Raw genomic sequence first — 21,547 nt, forward strand, 5'->3', positions numbered from 1 at the left:
TGAAGCGTGAGAATTTCTGCTCCAGCTCTGCCTAAAGTTACTGAAACTCACCCATCCCAGAATCCTTCTTGGTACCATCAGATATGATCTCTACATGATCTCCGTCCACATCATAACTGAAGAAATCATTCAGGTACGTCTTCGACCTCTGACCCCCAAACACATACAGACAGCGATTTCTCTGTTGATGGGTACAGAAATAACATTAGACTCAGTGTCTCATAAAGATGCATGAGGTAAGACTTTACTATCCTCCACTCAAAAGCTAGGTCCAGACTCACGGCGTGGAAGAGCATGCAGTGTCCGATCCGGGACTGAACGTCCTCGGGCCCGGCGTTACAAGAGTCCTCCCGTAGGAGGCTCCATGTCCCGGCTTGGCAGTGATACGCGTACAGACCACTAAACTGCGGCTCCGACGTCCGGCTGTCCTCCACACTGCCGTTGCACGTCAGAATGCGACCGCCAAATGTGTAGATCATGTGTTTCTCTGAGTCCATGCACATCTGCAGCAAAGCCAGTGTGGACAGCGTAAACAAAGGGCCAGGAGACATGAGGAAAATGACTAAGACTTGAGGCTACTATATTTTAGTAATATATTAACATATTTTTTACATTACATGAAAAAAAAACTATTTTAACATCATCTCTATAGTATGCACTTTGGGTAAAAGGGAGCTGGTTTCAAGCAACACCTGAGTTGTCAGTCAAACTTACAAACCAAACTTTGATCTTAAATGTCAAAAAGAGACAAAAATGAACATTGTGAGTATTTCAGGATTAAAATAAATTATTATCAAATATGCCTAAAATAAGAACTGACTTCTGGTTTGCTTAAAGACTCCTACATATCAGCCCTTGTTTCCAACTGTTCACAGTTTATAGAAAGTTATCTTGCTAAGACATAGAAGGAAAACATTTTTATTAAATTAATGAATTCAGGTCATTCAAATGGCTTTTAGATACTGGCTGGTGACCAGAACCAGATGATTTACTGTCTCTAAATGGAACGAATACAGAAATGCTGTTGCTAACATTTTGTCTTTGCCATCTCCTCCTCCTCCTCTTCCAAAGCATCCAACTCTACTAATAAGTGCATTAACACCCCAAACATGCGTCTTGTTTATTGATGGACTGATGAGTCGGTTGGATCTGTCTGGTGCAACTGCGTGACACATTTAAGGTCTGTATGATTTCTGAGATGCAACAGTGTGTTTGCTCTTTATTTGATTCCCACTGATGCAGAATGACACCGCTCTCTAAACACAAGCTGCCTGTTTTATTTGCCAGTTATTGGACATTTTTTTATGTTATTTACTACTCTTAAGGATCAATTGGCATCTGCTAAAACCTGTCTCAGCAGGTCAGAGCTTACAAATCGAAGGTTGGGTATCGACTACAACATCTCCGATCAGTGTATTTGTATTTGAAAAAGTTGTTTCTGGGAAGACAAACAGTTTTCAGAATGAGCTGTAATTGATAAATTGTCTTTAGTTTTGAGTGGAACTTAAATATATTTTAACTCAGACTAAAAGAAAAGCTCCAGCACATCCGACTTCCATACATTAACATCTACTTAACCAAAAATAATAATGAGAGCACTGAGTAAAACTTTTTAAAACTGTGTCCTTGCAAGCTAAGCTTCAAAGTTCTCAGTAGGTTCACCATCCTGCGACCGGTTACCTGGTGGTCAAACACCAACTTTGGCCCTCCGTCAGCTGACGTGTCCTCGCTGAGTAGCGTCCAGGTGTTGGCGTTGATGTCGTAACGGTAGAAGTCGCTCTTCAAAGACTTGCTGTTCCTGACGCTGGAGTCTAGGTAACGGCCGAGCGTGTAGATTTGTCGTCGCTGCGAGTCGATGCACATCTTGTGGCATGAGCGGGCACTTGGACCATTCTGATAGGTAGACAGCAGGCAGACTTACAAAGCAGCTTCATTTACAAATCACACCCGACCGTCCTGATCGGCAGCACATAGGGGGAACAGTTTAACGTCCAAGGAAAGGGACAAACAAACAGATAAGTCACTTGTCAGTCATTCTCACCTCTTTTTCCGTGTCTCTGGAGATGCACGCCCACTGATTCTCCTGAACGCTGTAAGCCCAGAAGTCTGCCAGATCCTGCGTGCCATCCCAGCCCCCGAACAGGTACACCGTCTCTACAGGGCAGATAGACTCATCAGCAAGCAGCAACTCTCAGGACTCTGCTGTCAGCAGTCTGCTTGGTTATGTCACGTAAACTAGAGCAGGTAGGTTCAACCTCTAAAGAAGTCACTACCTTTGAGACAAAGTCCTGTAAAAGTCAGTCTAGAACACAGAGAGGCAGCAGGTGGTAAACATTTCAGAGGTTGCTAGAAAATGAGCTTAGCTGAGCCGTTATTCTGCCTGAGTGTGTGAAGGGTTTTCAGGGAGACAGCTGCACTGAGCACTAAAAAGGTTGTCTATATTAAAGCTTTCTAATAATGGAAAATAACTTGTTGAGATTCAATTCAGTTTTATTTATATAGCGCCAATTCATAACACATCTTCTCAACGTACTTTACAAAGTCAATTCAATTGAATCATACTGATTTTAAGTCGGGTACATACAGTGCCTTGTGAAAGTATTCGGCCCCCTTGAACTTTTCAACCATTCGACACATTTCAGGCTTCAAACATAAAGATATAAAATTCTAATATTTTGTGAAGAATCAACAACACGTGGGACACAATCATGAAGTGGAATGAAATTTATTGGATGTGTCAAACCTTTTTAACAAATAAAAAACTGAAAAGTGGGGCGTGCAATATTATTCAGCCCCCTTGCGTTAATACTTTGTAGCGCCACCCTTTGCTGCAATTACAGCAGTAAGTCGCTTGGGGTATGTCTCTATCAGTTTTGTACATCGAGACTGAAATTCTTGCCCATTCTTCTTTGCAAAACAGCTCAAGCTCAGTGAGGTTGGATGGAGAGCGTTTATGAACAGCAGTCTTCAGCTCTTTCCACAGATTCTCGATTGGATTCAGGTCTGGACTTTGACTTGGCCATTCCAACACCTGGATACGTTTATTTGTGAACCATTCCATTGTAGATTTGGCTTTATGTTTTGGATCATTGTCTTGTTGGAGGATAAATCTCCATCCCAGTCATCTGACCAGAGCACCTTCTTCCACATGTTTGGTGTGTCTCCCAGGTGGCTTGTGGCAAACTTTAATCGAGACTTTTTATGGATATCTTTGAGAAATGGCTTTCTTCTTGCCACTCTTCCATAAAGGCCAGATTTGTGCAGTGTACAACTGATTGTTGTCCTATGGACAGACTCTCCCACCTCAGCTGTAGATCTCTGCAGTTCATCCAGAGTGATCATGGGCCTCTTGGCTGCATCTCTGATCAGTCTTCTCCTTGTTCGAGATGAAAGTTTAGAGGGACGGCCGGGTCTTGGTAGATTTGCAGTGGTCTGATACTCCTTCCATTTCAATATGATTGCTTGCACGGTGCTCCATGGGATGTTTAAAGCTTGGGAAATCTTTTTGTATCCAAATCCGGCTTCAAACTTCTCCACAACAGTATCTCGGACCTGGCTGGTGTGTTCCTTGGTCTTCATGATGGTCTCTGCGCTTTGAACAGAACCCTGAGACTATCACAGAGCAGGTGCATTTATACGGAGACTTGATTACACACAGGTGGATTCTATTTATCATCATCAGTCATTTGGGACAACATTGGATCATTCAGAGATCCTCACTGAACTTCTGGAGTGAGTTTGCTGCACTGAAAGTAAAGGGGCCGAATAATATTGCACTCCCCACTTTTCAGTTTTTATTTGTTAAAAATGTTTGACACTTCCAATAAATTTCATTCCACTTCACGATTGTGTCCCACTTGTTGTTGATTCTTCACAAAAAATGTGATTTTTATATCTTTATGTTTAAAGCCTGAAATGTGGCAAGAGGTTGACCAGTTCAAGGGGGCCGAGTACTTTCGCAAGGCACTGTACATTCCAATTAATCCTAACTATCAAACAGTGAAGTCAGATTATTGTTCAGATCCCATGGTTTCTGAGGTCTGTTAGCTGGAGGAAAAAGCTGCCCTATCCAGTGGACCAGAGGCGCCTTTACATTACTGCTCTGGGATGGGACTGGAAAGGTCACAGGAGTGGACATCTGACATCATTCAGTTAAACTGAACTTACGTTAACAGATATAGTATGCAACGAGCAACTTTTTAACACTGTAGTCATATCGTAAATGAACTCCAGGGCATAAATCTGTGAACATTTAGCCGCCCTGCTCAGATACAACTACAAAAACGGATAACACACAGACTGCTTAAAAACAAGGAAACAGATGGGCCATCAAATGTTTCATGTTTTTTCATTAAATGAGATGGACAAGATGTCTCCAGCTCCACACTAACTTCCAGGGTCACTGAGCCTGCTTTCAGGGATTTGAAGCTCAAACGCCTTTCCTTTAGACTGTGAAAACAGATCTCTACAATACAGACAAGTACTTTACTAAACTGTCCAGAAATGTTCTCGTCTCCACTGAAAACACGGCATCTAAATAGACTCCAATAAATCAAAGCAAGTTAAATTTAGCAAGTTAATCTTTGCAATCAAACGTCACCAACTTACTATTCTGAAGCAAAAAGCAAAACTTACAGAGCAACAAACCATGAACTTACTACATCCATGTCAAAGAGGGAGGTGTTGCTACCAAACAGTTCAAGGAGCTGCTCTGCTGTTTCCTGCAATAAAAGCGTGATCCAACAATCTAATCTACAACTTCAACTACTGTCTTAATAATATTTAAATAGTGGCAAAAATTATGTTCTTTACTATTTCAGAAACGTTTCTGTTCTCCTGATAACAATAAGAAAGCGATCAATAGTCCAGTGTTTCCCTTCAATGATACTAAGGGGATACACTGCCCTCAACAGCATTCCCCAACCCCCTTAAAGACCAAGTTCCGGATGTGCACACAGACGCTGGTGGTCACACTCCCACTGCAAACAGAGCACACAAGCCAAAAACCGGTGCAAACTGCCTGAAAAGCAGACACAAATATCCACTCCCAGGAAGGTGCAGATGGCTACGGTTACTTTACTTTTAGAGGCACCCCGAGTCGCTGCCCTGATCAGCATGTCAAGTATTGAAAAAACAGCTATTTATTCCTATATATAAAATGCATTAAAACTAGGAACTATAAACACATCAACCACCAGAGTGATCTTTACTAAACAGCGTTTCCCAAACATCGGATCCAGGTTAGCAACAGCTGCTATAGCAAAAACTCTACATCAGAAAACAGCTAGGAAATTGCAGCATGTTTCTCCTCTTATATGCTGTAGTTAGTCAAACAGCTGTTCGACCCACAGGACCCACAGCTGTCCAGTAACACCTCACATTTTTTATCTTCCACCTCAGCCCTAGACCCTTCTGTTTCTACATGTTTGCCTTCAACCATATGAGAAGATGCTGATGCTTCCTTTGCTTCCCCCTTCCACCTGTGTGTCTCAAGAAGTCAAGTGAAGATGCAACTGGAGAGACTGGACCAGAATAAAGCTGCAGGTCCAGATCATGTCAGCCCTGGAGTCCTGAAGGCCTGTGCAGAGCAGCTCTGTGGGATTCTGCAGCACCTCTTCAACCTTAGTCTGGCCCAGAAGAAGGTTCCGGTGTTGTGGAAGACCTCCTGTCTTGTTCTGGTACCACAGAAAACTCACCCATCAGTCTTCAATGACTATAGACCTGTTGCACTGACATCTCACATCATGAAGGTCCTAGAGAGACTCCTGTTGACCTACCTGAGTAAGCAAACAGTAAACCATCAGGACCCCCTTCAGTTTGCTTATCGCTGTGGAGTTGGAGTTGAAGATGCCATCATACACCTGCTTCAACAAACCCACTGTCATCTGGACAAAGCCAGTAGCACTGTGAGGATCATGTTCTTTGATTTCTCCAGAACATTTAACACAATCCAACCTGATTTGCTTTGTCAGAAACTCCAGAAGACTCAGGTGGAGGCCTCAACAATCTCCTACTTCTTGAGGAAGCTTAGGTCCTTTGGTGTTTGCAGCAAGATGCTGCATATCTTCTATAAGTCTGTTGTGGAAAGTGTGATCTCTTCTACCATCATCTGCTGGGGAAGCAGCATCAGAACCAGGGACTTAAAAAAGCTCAACAAGCTGATAAAGAAGGCTGGCTCTGTTCTGGGGACTCCTCTGGAACCTCTGGAGATCATTGTGGAAAGACGGATTCTTCATAAAATGAAGAACATTATGGAGAACCCTGAGCATCCTCTTCATGAGACTGTCCTACAACAACAGATTGTCTTCAGTCAGAGGCTTCTTCAGATCTGCTGTAAGACGGAGCGCTACAGGAGATCCTTCCTGCCCACAGCCATCAGCATCTACAACGTCTCTTTGAAGAAATCATCATAATATGAGCTATAACAACATTTAATTTCCCTTTGGGATTAATAAAGTATTTTTGAATTGAATTGTTAAGGATGATAAAATTCATTGGATTAATTGTGATTAATCGATTATTAAAATAATTGCCTTCTTTGTTGGTAAATATGTTCTATACAGAACTTCTCAAGTGGCGTAGTGATTCATGGCATGAGTCAGAGCAGAGAAATGGAAGGACTCGCACCCAGTTCTGTAGACTGATCAGTATGTTGATCCACCTCTGCACACAACAAAGGCTTTAAAAAGGCCAGCAGGAACATTTACGAACAATCCCAAAGCAGAAGTAGTGATGCATGTGCTTTTATAATGAGGCTTGACCTGAAGATGGTTGCGGAGGAAAAAGGGTGGAAGCGGAAGAGACAGGGAGGTTTAATTTGATTAAACAGAAACAGAGCTTCGCATTTTGAAGCTGATGTATGAGGATGTGAGTCATAGCAGTGTCATAACACTGTCTGCAAATGTCTCACCAGTTTGGACGTCAATGACCATCTGATGTCCTCCCCTCATCCCTGGCCTGTTGTCGTCGCCATCACCTGGAAAAGGGGGAGCGGGGAGGAGACAAGAGTGGCACATTGGGAAGAGTGGATGGAATGCCAGGAGAGGTGTGGAGGAAGTAAACAATGAGAAGGGTTAGATTTCTAACACGCTTTCACCTCTGAAGTGTTTCACATAACAGACTGGGAGTATCTCCCACTTGAATAGATGCTCTCACTGTTCATGTCGTCGCGGCTGATTTCTTGGCTGCTTGGACCTTTGTTGCATTTCGGAATGATCTGACTCCACCTGGGCTTGTACTCCTGCTGGCTGATATACTGGTTAAACAAACCATCTAGCAGAGAAATGAGACGATCAAACATTGGAAAAGGAAGAAGCATGAGCACATTTTTATTTACAAAGGGAGAAAAAACACTGCACACGGAGATGAGAGACCGGGATCTTTAGGGCCTTACCTCTCACAGCTTTATCTATGAGCTCCTCACAGGCATCAAAGTCTCCCTGCAGCACCAGGCAGTCATGGAGGTGGGTGAGCATGGGGTGCTCCAGAGCTATGCGAGTTTTCTTCTGCAGGGACTCGAAGGCTTCAGTGTAGTTATGTTGCCGGAAGTGCTTGAGGCAAAGCCGGATGGCTTCCTGCTCTCTGTACTGTAAGACACAGTGAAGAGCAAATTTACATTGATTCCAATCACTCTCTAAAAACACATTTAAACTGTGCAGGAGCCTTTTGGTACTTGCAGGACCCTAAATAAGATCTAAAGCTGTCTAACTTTAAACCAAACATTGTAGTTTTTAAATATCAACTACAGTGATTGCAAATTTAAGGTTATTATACATCAGGACAGAATACATATGATTCATTCCTGTATACGCCACGCCGCCCCGGAGACAGTGGTGTGGCTTTTAATGATGCTTCGAACTGATTTTTCAAGGTGGAAGGATTAAACTATCGGTGATATTTTTAAAACAAGAAATTGGTGCTCATGTTTAAACTTATTGTGGATTTCATCTAATCCATACGAGCTAGATTGTTCTGGGGAAGAATCCAGTTTTGTGCCAAGTTTCAACTATCTAGCTGTTGATTTGATGAGAAAGTGAAAGTAAATTGAAGGTAAATCATCCTCCTTCATTATACCATCCACTTTGTACGAGGCACCAGCACTGCTGGCAGCAAAACACGGTGCCACCACAATGCTTTACAGCCCCAACGGTTCTTTAAGTTTAACTTTATCTGACCATAAAAAACTTCAATGGTTGAGAGATTTAAACTTGACACCTAAAAAAACAGAAGTCGCTGAACTTGTGCTGTGCAGGGGTCAAATTTGTCTTAACGATGAGCTGATGTAAACCTCATGTTGTTTCGTTAGTATTTCATCACGAAGTGTGTCGCAATGACACAAGGTAGGAATATTCCTTCTGCTGTGGCAGAGAGGACATCAATATGATCATATTTAATGTGGAAAATCTACAAATGTTTTTCAGGACACATTTCTATTATTTGAAATGATTCACTACATTGTGAAGGATGTGTATTGTAAATATGTTGAAAGATAGACCTTGGAGTTCTTACTTTGCTGTACCAGTTAAGGCAGGGCTGCACCACATCAGGGTCTTCTATGCCGTGCAGCTCAACGTACCAGATGCTGAAGTTAAAACTGGGCCCCCAAGACATTAGAGGCACTACGATGAACGGAGAGAAAAGATTAGGAGAAATAAAAGAAGAAGAGAATACCACAGATGCATGTCAAGCTGTGTCAGCTTTTACCTATTTTCACAAATCTGCAGGGAAACATCTGCTCGTCGATCTTATGCTTTAACGTGAAGGTCTCCTTGTTGTAGTCATTCTTAAGGCCACTGGGAAACAAGGAGAAATGAGATGGGTCAGTTCCTAACAAGTGCCATTTGCAGTTACAGTGTTGATCCTCAAACTGTAATCGTGGCTTGTCAACCTCACTAACAAACGAGCTATCTGGAAACACAGAACCTCTTCAGTAGAAGGTCTATTTTTTCACACCCTGCTGTCCAAAATGACTCCCCTCACTTAAATGGAATATATCTTCAAAAAAATGACCTTACTTGTGACTAAAAACCACATTTGACACATCCTATGAAAAGCACAAATAATCTAGGAATTATTAGGGAACTTGTAGCAAATTTCGATGCTACAAATGTGATCCAGAGCAGTTTTACATAACTTTGTTTTGGTGGAAGTGACTAATGTTTTGCCATTTGCCATTTCTCTCATGCCAGATTATAGAGTTTGATTCTATTCAATTAATATATCACTATTAGGGGTGTGACCGTACACCAAAATCACCGCTTAGTACACACTTTGGTTTAGCAAATAGCAAAGGTAAGAAATGCTCTATGATTCTGTGAATTACTGTTTTGCCACTTTGGCTGCAAACGTGACATGATTTTGTCCCACAGAGGTAGGAGAAAGTCTTTGTGAAGCACAGACTCCCTGCTTTCAAATGATATCAGGCTTCCCTGGTTTGCTCAAGGTTGTCGTTCAAGAAGAACCAAAATGCTTGATGGAGGTTTTTAACTGAGTTTTTCTCAATCATGGTGAAATAAATGCTGGGTGTGGTAGTTGGTACTTTTTAGCATGGGCAAATTTCACCTGTACTGCATATATATCACAGCAGCCCCCAGACAGCTGTCGTACAGAAAAGGTTAAACTAAAGGCTTCTTTCAGTATTAGTCACACAATAAGCAAATATTTCAAGTCCTCAACTGAATACAAGTACATCTCAAAAAATCTGAATATTGGGTAAAAGTGCAGTATTTTCTCCCAGTCATTTCAGAAAGTAAAAAGGTTATTTATAGAGATTCATTCCACATAGAGTAAAATATTTCAAGCTTTTATTTCTTGTAATTTTTATGACTATGGCTTACGAGTAAAGAAAACCTAAAATTCAGTGTCTCAGAAAATTAGAATATCACATTAGACCAATCAAAAAAGGATGAATTAAGCACAAATGTCAGGCTTCTGAAAAGTTTGTCCATTTCTATGCACTCAGTACTTGGTTGGGCTTCCTCTTGCATGAATTACTGCATCAATGCGCCGTGGCCTAGAGGTGATCAGCCTGTGGTTCTGTGTAGGTGTAATGGAAGCCCAGGTTGCTCTGATGGCTGCCTTCAGGTCAACTGCCTTATTGGATCTGGTGTCTCTCATCCTCCTCTTGACAACAGCTCATAGATTTTCTATGGGGTTCAGGTCAGGGGAGTTTGCTGGCCAATCAAGAACAGGAACACCATGGTCATTGAACCAGCTTGTGGTACCTTTGGCAGTGTGGGCCGGTACCAAGTCCTGCTGGAAAATAAAATCAGCTTCTCCATACAGCTTGTCAGAGGAGGGAAGCATGAAGTGCTCTAGAATTTGGTTCATGGCTGCATCGACCGTGGACCTTAGAAAACCCAGTGGACCAACACCAGCAGATGACATTGCACCCAAACCATCATTGACTGTGGAAACTTCACACTGGACTTCAAGCAATGTGGGTTCTGTCCCTCTCCACTCTTCCTCCAGACTCCGGGACCTTCATTTCCAAATAAAATGCAGAATTTACTTTCATCTGAAAACAGGACTTTGGACCGCTGAGCAACAGTCTAGTTCCTTTTCTCTCAGGCTAGGTATGATGCTACTGTTCAGGAGTGGCTTGACATGAGGAATATGACATTTGTAGCTCATGTCAAGTATTTGTCTTGGTTTGGTGGCTCTTGATGCACCGACTCCAGCCTCAGTCCACTCCTTGTGAAGCCCCCCCCCAAATTCTTGAATGGATTTTGCTTGATGATTCTCTCAAGACTGTGGTTCTCCCTGTTACTGGTGCACTTTTTCCAACCAGACTTCTTCCTTCCACTCAGTTTTCTGTTAATATGCTTGGATACAGAACTCTGTGAACAACCAGCTTCTTCAGCAATGACCTTTTGTGGCTTAACCTCCTTGTTAAGGGTGTTGATGGCTGTCTTCTGGACTTCTGTCCAGTCAGCAGTTTTCCCCATGACTGTGTAGCCTATGACCCAGGGTGAGAGATCGTTTAAAGGCTCAGGAAACCTTTGCAGGGATTTTGAGTTAATTAGCCGATTAGGCTGTGACACTATGAGTGTCCAATAATGACATTTTTCACAGTATTCTAATTTTCTGAGATATTGAATTTGGGCTTTCTTTACCTTTAAGCCATAATCATCAAAATTACAAGAAACAAAGGCTTGGAATATGTCACTATGTGTAATGATTCTATATAATATAAGTGTTTCACTTTCTGAGATGAATTACATAAAATACTGCACTTTTACACAATATTGTAATTTTTCTGAGATGTACCTGTATTTTATTGATTATTCAGATGTAAAGCGCCTTCCAAAAGTAGTCACACCTCTACAACTTTTCCACATTTTGTCACATCACAACCATTAACTTTAATTTATTTATTGGGATTTTATGGGCTTAATACCAACACAAAAAAATGTGTTGGTTTTAAGCCACCTTTACTTAGCTCTAGATAAAATCAGAAGTAAATAAAGTCAGAAGTCAACAGATGCAGAGTCCACTTGGAGAACATAAGTGAACTTATATATTTTTATCAGCATAACAATCGGCATGATTTTTATGCCGATTTTTGACCTTCTGACATCCCCCGATCATCATGATGGCTCTTAAGATAATCTTATGAGATATTCCTGCTGTGTGTGGTGTGTTAAGAGTGATTTAGTCTGCTTGGAAGGACACGTGGACAACTCCGACCTCAAATCTGGGATATTCAACATGTTGGATCGTCTTGGCCTAAAATCCTACCATGCAGGATGTTCCCAGAGAATAAACAAGCATTCAGCCTGTTGAATGTGACGTGTAGCCAATCAGAAAGCAAGATGATGGAAAAACACAGAGGGGAATTACTTTGAACTGACGTTTGATCTCAAGAGGTTTTGCGAGATTTCCGTCTAACATCTGAATGCTCGTGAGTGAAATTTGTTCATGTGTGGTGTGTTGTTCTTGCCCTGTGGCTGGACACCACACGCTGAACAACCAAATCTGTTATATCTATGATTTTTTAATCCTCGTGTGTGGGGTCTCTGAGGTTTTGAAAATCGGCCAACACTTTTAAAATCTTGCCATGTGAACCAGGCATAAGGACTAGAGACACAACCTTGCCGACCAAATTTCCAGCAGCCTCCTGTTTGGCCATGACTACAGTAGAACATCCACGTCTATCTCCACCTGTACTCAGAATCTTTCTGTCACACAAACCTCTGCATCCATGAACATCATCTTGTTCTTCCCCCTGGCAGCTGCATATTCAACATCCTTCATCCAATAGATCTATTTATGAACTGCAAGGGGTAACAGTGGATTGTGAAATGACTGGTAGATACTGTTACGATATGAAGTGAAGACAGCTGCAGAAGTAGCAGGAGTACACAAAGCAAAGGCACTGCATGTTCCTCCAGAGTCAGTCTGATCTACGCATGAATGCAGCGAGTTGTAAGCTCGCCTAAGGTTCCTCAACTTGTATCATGTGAAAGAACAAAGTGATCTGCAATGTAATGCAATTACAGCCACATTGTTCTTTAAAGCCAGCTTTTCCTTACACCCGTTTTATAAAAGTAAGAAGTAACACCTAATGGTAGATTCCTCCTGGCTGATAGAAGTCATAAAATTGTGACACTTCCAGACCAGATTCACTGCCATAAAACCAAAACCAACCACATGCAAGCCACAGAGAGTGGAATCAGCCTTGCTTATTTATCTGCAGAAGGCTTGGTACTTCCAACTCACACAGAGAATATCCACACAATTATTATTATAATTATTATATAAATCTGTGTTTATGTTGTTGGTTAATGAAAGGGCTGCTCCTGGTGGAAGGTGACACCCTCCAGGTGATAAAACCTTTGCACTCCATCCAAGAGTAAAAAAAAAAAAAAAAAAAAAAAACACACTTCTGTACTTTGTGTTACCTAGGTTATATGATGGTAAAATGCTGACAAATGGTCTGAAATAAAAACCTTTCCTCTGCAGTAATCACTGAAACCTTTTACAGCTGGACCATGTAGTCAAGAAGCTTACCTGGATAAAAGTTCTGTCATGTTCTCCTCACTCATCCCACCAAACACTTTGAACTTCTTGAGGTTGCAGACATGGGTCTTCTCATACTTGCCAAAGGTGATACTCTGAACAATCGCCGGCCTTTCCAACTTTAAGATTAAGAACTGGAGAAAAAGAGAAAGAGAGACAGTGAAAAGCCTGCATTTATAATGGAGGAGCTATTAGAAATTGGAGAAAGAGTACTGTGATTGGCTCTGCTAGTCAACAAAGTAAAAGCAGCAGCATTGCCTCATATTTGCTGTGTTTTTAGTCTTTTGTATATTATCACCAGATTTATGAAGTTCCATCACTGGAATAGCTACAGCCACACCCAAATGTTTTGCCTAGCAGTACCATTTATTATTAAACAAACTAATGTATGTTTAATGAATGGAAATCTAATTAATTAACCAAACTAACAAATATAAGGATGAAAAACAAAAATCTAATCAAAGCAGCAAGCAACATTTGCTGTGAAGATCCTCGTAGCAAAGCGCCGCTAAGCCTGTGTTGCGACCATGGGAGCCTCCTCCACGCCACCGATGAGCATACCGCTCGATACCACATGTGGCCACTAGGCGGTACCATGAGAAAGCTTTCATGCCAAGTTCTCCTCGGGCAAGAAGTGTTCAAAATGTGTCCGAAATCCGACCTTCCCTATGGAAGCTGCACTCACTTGTTTGTTAGTGGGCGGGGCTAAAGTGATGTCATCAATTGACTGTGTCAATGTGTTCAACATTTGTCCATGATAATGCATACCAAATTTGAAGTGGGTCCGATGAAATATGAGGGAGATAAAGTGGTTGAAGTTTTCTAGGGGGCGCCGTTTATCCAAATTCCAATGCAGTCCAATTGAGTTGTTTGGGGCATGACAAATGTGTATGATTTACAGCCAACCGTACTGAAACGGCGAGATATTGAAATTTGCCACATCACCACGCCCACACGCTTTGATGCTTAACTTTTGATCCCCAATGCCTTGAGAATATAGAGACATTTTGAAATATGTAAGTCAAAAGCTGTAGGAGTTCGCTCAGATACTGAGGCAATAAATGGCAGAAATGGTGTCAAAATCTCAAATTCAATCCAAAATGGCCAACTTCCTGACCAAAGCTCCAAGAGACCTTTTGTAGGTCCTGAGAAATTACACATGTGTAGCGAATTTCATAATCCTCAGTCAAAACATGGCTTGGGGCTGATTTTCAAGAAAGAGGAATTAGGCCACGCCTAGAGCTGGGCGACATGGCCTAAAATCAATATCATGATATATTGAGCAGTTCATCTCAATAACGATAAATGGACGATAATACTAACCCTGGGACATGAGTATAGCATACCTATACAAGATAACTTTTTTCATGATTTGGAGGGAGCTACCTATATACCAAATTTCAAATCTCTAGGACCTACAAGTTGGCCTATCTCAATTTAGGGGGCGCTGTAGAGCTATTGGCCAAACCCAAAACTCCATAAAAATTCAAAAATTGTAGTTGGGGGACCATTTAGGGTAAAGGTTGGAGAGTTATCAGATATGTTTAGGTGCAAAAAAATAATAATAAGAAGAAGAAATCCTGTGATTACAATAGCGCTTAGCTGCTTGGGCCAAACACCCAAACCACTTGATAAAACTAAAATTTGTTAGATTTTTATCTGATTTTCACAAAACCTTGTATGAAAAGGTCTCCAGTTTTATCTGACTGCAATCCTGTCCAATCTAGGAGGCCCAGGCTTGAGGTCATAACTCCTCCACATATGTTCTTATCCAGTTCACAATCAGCACAGCAACATAATATTCCCACCTCATGACCAAAGCTCTGGTCTTTTAGATCTCAGTCTCTGTCAAAAGAGGCTAGCCCTTTCTATCCAGGACTGTCTCTCTGGTAGTGAGAGCAGGCAACAGGTTTCTGTCTGACAGACTTGAATTTTTGGATGAAAAGATTCAATCTGGGACTTAGTGTCAATAGAACAGCGTTTCTTGCCTGATTGAGTCATGGGAAATTCCCCAGTTGAAAAGAGAATAGACACTCTACAAGACAGAAAGAATCTGTCCTATGAAAGGCTTGTAGGACAACAAAAGTGTCAGGAGAGCGCAGGGACACAGCCTCAGGTTGTGTTGATGAAAACACAACAAGGAACTTCAGTAACATTAGAATAGCCAATCAGATTAGTAAACTTGACCGTTTCCCTGATGAAAGCAGAGCTTTATACAATCGTGTCATTCAGGTGTGTGACTTTAAAAAAAAAACAGAATTCCCAAACGTTCTCGCAACACCCTGAGTCATGTGGCTCCTATGGAGAGGAGACAATAGTGGGAGATGTGTGTATCAGGAGACATCCCTTATGATGTGTTGCACATATGTCCAACCTTTCTGAAAACAAAAACAAAACCCTCAACTAAAAATTATCAAGGATGGAGATATTTTCAGACATCTCGGGAAAACCCTTAAAGGTTAATTAATCAAACAACTTTTACATACCGTACACATGAAAAACATAATCGCAATCACATCTATATTCTGAATCAATATAAGAATTAAATTTATAACTAATCAGAAACAACATATTAATTTCAAAGTGTGACAGTGATTAGTTAAAATCAGCTATAATTAACCTCTATAGATTTCTCAATTATTAAAAGGCACAAGGAGAGCCCACATATTCATGTTACAGAACAAATGGCTCTAGCAGCTGCTCTATCAGTTTAATACCCCGAAGGCTGTGTGCCTCACTCTGACAAACACTCACTCCAACCCTGGATTAGGACTGGCAGTCTGAAGTGAGCCGGGGGACAAAAGGACATCTTAAAAGTCACATCTGACGGCAGCTTGATGCTACGATGTCAACATCTGGGTTAAATCCTGCCTCGTCGTCACTCGTTCTTGTCTTATTATTGTTTAGGTTGATCAGTTTGTTGGCTTCAGTTTCTCCACCTGCTTTATTCAGAACGAACCACAGCTTCTCCATGGTGTTAAATCTGAGGAGATTTCTGGGTCAAACTTGACATTGTGGTAAATGTTGATTTAGTGTGTTGTCAGTTTTGTCTTGTAACACAGCAGGCCATCATATTGGAAAATACACAGCTAATCATCAAAGTGACCCTGGATTGTTAAAATAAGTAGATTTTTTTAGAGGATATTTTGATCCCCCTCCTTATTCAAGGCAGTGTTCCGGAGTAGAAATGAGAGTAAGCCCACTCTTTCTAACAACTAAACCCACACGTAGTTTATCACTTCACTGTTGGCATGACATGGGACTCAGTAACACTCAGCTTCTTTTCTTTCAAATAAATTGTTTCCAAATGTCCCAAAGAATTAGGATGAACAGCAGAGGCCTCCTACATTGGTCTGGAAAATCTTTGTTTAATCTCATTCCTGTAGAATTGCACTCTGCCCTAGAAGTCACTTCGATGCTGCCCCTCCTGTCTCGTTAAAAAATCTTTGCCTCGCTCTGTGCCCCAATGCTCTCACAAACACACACACGTTCTGCAAGCTCTGCACCGGTGGAAACATGATTCTGTAAAGTACCGCTCAGGAAGAGACATTCTTGGTTCTGGCTGGAACCCTTTTTTCACACAAACTAAAGCTCTCACCCTGGACGTATTTTGTGATGTAAAATTTTGGTGGATTATTCTACAGTAAATAATGCTAGCTGCATACTTTTCTTTGGAGCTAACGATAATTAAAATGAAAACATAATGATTTCTAGCACATCTGCTCTGCTCTACTCATGTCACCAGAACTGTCACGATTTTGCTGGATAATAAATTGTCCCAGAAATTATTGCAATAAACAATAATACTGTCTTCTGGATACCATGTTTAACTAATATAATGATAACAACATAATAATCCAACTAGCTACACCTTCTCAAAGTTCAATAAACTTCAATTTCCAAAGAACATTTAACAATGGAACTGGAAGACATTTTAAATATCCAAAATAAATAAACGACTAAAAACAATAAATAAAATGGATTATGAAGTCTCTGTTGCCCTTCAAAAAATATGAATCATTAGGCTCAAACAGGAAATCAGGCAAAACTGGCAGTTTTATAAATGAAAGTGCAAACTAACAACAAAAGTAGAGCAGATGCCTTAACAGGCCATATGTGAATCTGTAGCTACTTTAGTCTGGCAGATTAAACGCTCCAGTGATTGTGGACTGTCGGGAAGACCAAGACGGCCCCGATGTAGTTTTTTTTTCCTGCCTGGGAAAACTGCATTAGGTCATTTGTTTTAGGTGCGAATGCATGTTAGTTGTATTGCCGCGTTTACTTGCTACTATTTTACAACAAATACGACATACCAGCTCACTCAGGTTAAGTGGTTCACCGCGGTCACTCAGTTTATATCCAGAGGGCTCCCACAATGCAGCGGTCGCGTTCGCCTTTAAAACCAATTCTATCTCTGGTTTTCCTAATGTCAACTAGCGTTTCTCTAGCTTGCTACTCCTCACGGGGCTCTCATGCTACACTCTGAGGAACGTAACCAGACCAGGTACCAAGTAGCCAACCAGGAGGTCACTCCTCCCCATGCCAAGGAAACGAGAAAGGGAGGGGTCACCCAGTCTCTTTAGCAGAAAGCGAGAGATACACAAGGAAAACAAACAAGCATGCAAACAGAAATTATTGAGTAATTATGCTAAGGAGACAGAGATCTTTTTTGCAGTGGAGGAGATGCACCTGAACACCTTTTTTTGACTCTGTGGTGGCATCAGCCATCTTTTAAGGTGTAGTATGTTGGAGCAGCAACTTACCTCCAGCTAAGAGGAAGCTGATAAATAGGCTCATTAGGAAGCCCAGCTCTGTCCTAGGATGCCCCCCCAACCAGTGCAGGTGGTGGGAGGGAGAAGGACTCTAGCAAAAATAACTGTTGGACATCGTCTCCCATCCCATGCATGAAGCTGTATTAAACTGGAGAGCTCCTTCAGTGACATCCTGCTGCATCCTAGGTCCACAAGGAGCGTTATTGCAGACCGGTCCTCCCAGCAGTTGTTAGACTTTATAGCCATCACTGCTCCCAACAAGCTCAATAAGAGTTTACATCCCTGCTATTATTTGCAGTTTTTTTCATTTCTTGTAAACAGTCTATTGTTTTTTATACACAAATATACATACAGGTGTTTTACTTTTTTTTTTATTATCCTACCAAGTTGCACATGTCTTTAAACCTGAGCATAACTCCACAGTATATTTTTTTATGAAGTAAATTTGCTTTAAGGTACAGTCTCTAATTCCTACCCTCTGTTTTCATATTTGTATCCTTGTGTGAATCTGCATGCTTCAACTTGCCAGACACTCTGCTGCTGGAACTCATAGAAGGTTCTTTCTATTGTGTTCTATAGATGGAAACAGGAAACAGTGTGACAGCAGCTTTATGGCGACCAGATCAGCAAAGTGATTTAAGCAGGACTCTTTGACAGCTTGATCTGGGCTGAGGGGATGATTATACAGTCATGAAGTTAGCTGATCACCCTATTCCAGGGTAAATACACAGTGAAAATGCTTTTTAGTTTAAAGCACATGTTTTATACTAACTAGACTCTTTTTAATAAATGAATATTCATCTCACCATTTTGCACAACAGTGTAAAAAAAATAAAAAATTAGTTGTGATCACAAAAAATAAAACCACAAAGTTTGCAAAACAAAATCCATGTCACTACAAAAAAAGAAGAAACAAAACAAAAAATGTGGCCCAGCTTAACATCTTTCTTTTGTTTTCTTAAAATGGAATATTGCGTTTGGGTCAAGCTGGCGTGGTTTGTTACAGGTCAAAATAACCCCCAGCCATGTCATCCACACAAACATTAAAAAGGTACCAATTATTGGCTGTTAACAGATCTAGGGTAGAAGAAACAGCTAATTTCCTATTTAATCTATGATGATCATATTCCTCTTCAAAAACTGATGTTGGTCAAATATCAAACCAGATCTACGCACAAGATAATCCTTCTGTAATGAATTTGGAGTATATAGCAAAGTATGACAATATATGTGTGTTAGAAAACTATACACTATATGCTACTTTGAAGTACTGCACATAGTACCACCTGGTTGAGTGGTTAACCATTGTTTTGAAATGATTCACTTCCTTTTGCAGTAGAAGGAACTCGAGCTGTCTGCCACTTTTTCACTTAAAGTCAACGGGTTTGAGGAAAGGATCGATTTACGGTTCCTTATTTGAAGGCAGAGTTAAGATTTAAGCAGCACTGGAGTCTCAAGGTAAATTTAGGGATCGCCTTTGCATGGATGGACACAGAGAGATTTAAATAACCACAAGAGCCAATAATTCTTTAGATATTAAAAGCTCATGTTTTAGAAAAAAAATTGTCCACTTTAAAAAGGATAGAAAATGATGGCTTTGATAATTGTCGTTCATTAAAGACAACTGTGACAAACAATAAGCATATTTCGATGTTAAATGTTGCAAGTCCAAAGTCACCCAGAAATGCTGTCTAAGGGGAAGTCTGGTCATTCACTGTGTGAGTGTCAATGATAAACAGCTGCTTAGAGCGGGGCTAAGTGTGGAGCTTGCGCTGGGTGGGTGTGGCTTCATCGGCCTCTCGGCTATGGAGTTCCCCTGTGGGGGAGGGGATTTGTGGCGTTTGGGTTCGGGGGCATGTGTTCGATATCGGTGTCCTTGTTGGGGGTGGCCCTGTGGGGAGTTGGGGTTCACTGGGGGTGGGAGGCTCATGGGGTTGGGATCAGAGCTCATTGGGGGGGTCGGGACTGCTCCGTCCTGGGGCGACTCTGGTTGGCGGGCTGGTTTGGGCCATGTGGACCCCTCTTTTGTACATAGCCCCCTCTCCGGAGGTGGATGGGGGTTGTTGGGGACTGGGATCTGGGCGGGGGCCGGGCCGGGGCTGCCCGGGTCTGGGCGGTGCTGCCTGCCTGTCTCTGCCCCAGGAGGGAAGGGGACCACCTCCTGGGTCCGAGGGCTGGTTGCCCCTAGGGGGTACCTGCGCCTGGACCTGGGAGTATAGAGTATGCATGGGGAGTGTGAGTGAGTGTATGACGTCCATTGTTGTTTGTCTTTACGTTGGGTGCGAGTGATTTTATGTGTATGCATGAGGGTGGGAGTGGGTGATTGTGAATGTGAGTGCCTGTTTTTTTTTTTTTTTGTAACAGGTTGGGTCTTGGACTGCTCCCTCTCCTGGATCAGCACAGGCCCCCTGGGCTCTGTCAGGCCTCTGCTTGGAGGGTGGTGTGTCCCGGGGTCTTGGGTCTCTGAGTCCATGGCTGGATCTGCTCGGGCGTAGACGGTTGCCGGCGGAGCCTGTGGGCTCATTGCTGCGGCTCCCTGGGGCTTCTGCATTGTCGCTGCTGGGTGGTTCCCCTGGGACTCTCCACTGCTCTTCTCTGGGGGGGTTGTGGTAGTCCCTGCGGTAGTTCTCCTGGGGTTCCTGTACTTTGGGGGGCCTTTGGATGTCTGTGGCTCGGATCTCCTCAGTGTCCGTCCAGGGACCATGGGGCAGGCCTGTGGGTCCTCAAACTCCCTATTGCATATTTTTGTGGAGAAACCTTGTATACAAAAGCGCGTCCACACCCATACTCACAGGTGTTAAGCTTCAGGTGTTGACAGATACACTGATGTTCTATTTTGGGCTGCACCTCTCACCAAGTACATTTTACATTCATAATTACCGTGTACTATTTTGTAAAAAAAAAAAAAACAGCTGCAGGTGTATAAGCAAGCAGGGTGTAATCTTTTATTCTCCATCCTTCTTTCTCTCCTCCACTCTTTCCTTCTTTTCTCCCCTTGTTCCCTTTTGCCCCGTCTCTCTCTTTTTCAAGCTTCTGTTTTCCTTTTCATTTCAGTCTCCGTGTCCGTAACAATTGAAATATTCCCAAAGAAGTTTATAATAAAGTTTATTTTATAAATATCAAGCAGAGCTTTAAAGCATTAGCTATGATGCTCCGCTTGTGAAAGTAAATCTGTTGGGCAATTTCTTGGCACTCAGACAACAATTCTGAGCGCTACTCTGCCGGACAGGACACGGTAAAAAAAAAAAAAAAAAAAGATAAACGGTTCACGCAGAAGCCAAGTTGCGTTAAAAACAGCATTAATATGGTGAAAGAAATATCAGATTCTTCGCTGTCCTCTGTGTTGCTGCCATTGTAGCATTGGTCAGTTTACATGTGGGGTTCCGTCATAACAGAGAGCAACAAAATCGCAAAGGAGTAGTCTAGAAATGCCTTTTTAGTGACATTTATGACCATATACAGTACCGTGCAAAAGTTTTAAGCAGGTGTCAAAAAATGCTGTAAATAAAGAATGCTTCCAAAAATGGAAGCGTTAATCATTTAATTTCATCAATCAACAAAATGCAGTGAATGAACAAAAGAGAAATCTAAATCAAATCAATATTTTGTGTGACCACCCTTTGCCTTCAAAACAGCATCAATTCTTCTAGGTACACTTGTACAGTTTTTGAAGGAACTCGGCTGGTAAGTTGTTCCAGACATCTTGAAGAACTAACCACAGATCTACTGTGGATGGAGGCTTTCTCACATCCTTC

At 41.8% G+C, this 21,547-nt stretch overlaps 1 protein-coding gene across 3 annotated transcripts in view; it reads right to left on the reverse strand.

Annotated features, from left to right (window-relative positions):
- Positions 1–21,547, reverse strand: part of mkln1 (muskelin 1, intracellular mediator containing kelch motifs) — a 48,127-nt gene that overhangs the window by 12,258 nt on the left and 14,322 nt on the right. For 2 of the 3 annotated variants that reach the window (XM_047389869.1, XM_047389871.1), the window contains exons 3-12: positions 13,012–13,154; positions 8,704–8,792; positions 8,509–8,618; positions 7,394–7,586; positions 7,138–7,272; positions 6,911–6,976; positions 2,042–2,154; positions 1,681–1,893; positions 282–503; positions 52–181 (exon numbers count right to left, since the gene is read on the reverse strand). In XM_047389869.1, coding sequence (XP_047245825.1) covers positions 52–181; positions 282–503; positions 1,681–1,893; positions 2,042–2,154; positions 6,911–6,976; positions 7,138–7,272; positions 7,394–7,586; positions 8,509–8,618; positions 8,704–8,792; positions 13,012–13,154 — 1,414 coding nt within the window. The remainder of the gene's footprint in view (positions 1–51; positions 182–281; positions 504–1,680; positions 1,894–2,041; positions 2,155–6,910; positions 6,977–7,137; positions 7,273–7,393; positions 7,587–8,508; positions 8,619–8,703; positions 8,793–13,011; positions 13,155–21,547) is intronic. The other variant, XM_047389870.1, reaches the window with a different exon arrangement.

This window comes from Girardinichthys multiradiatus, chromosome 17 (genome assembly GCF_021462225.1).
Source record: "Girardinichthys multiradiatus isolate DD_20200921_A chromosome 17, DD_fGirMul_XY1, whole genome shotgun sequence".
Taxonomy (NCBI): Eukaryota; Metazoa; Chordata; class Actinopteri; order Cyprinodontiformes; family Goodeidae; genus Girardinichthys; species Girardinichthys multiradiatus.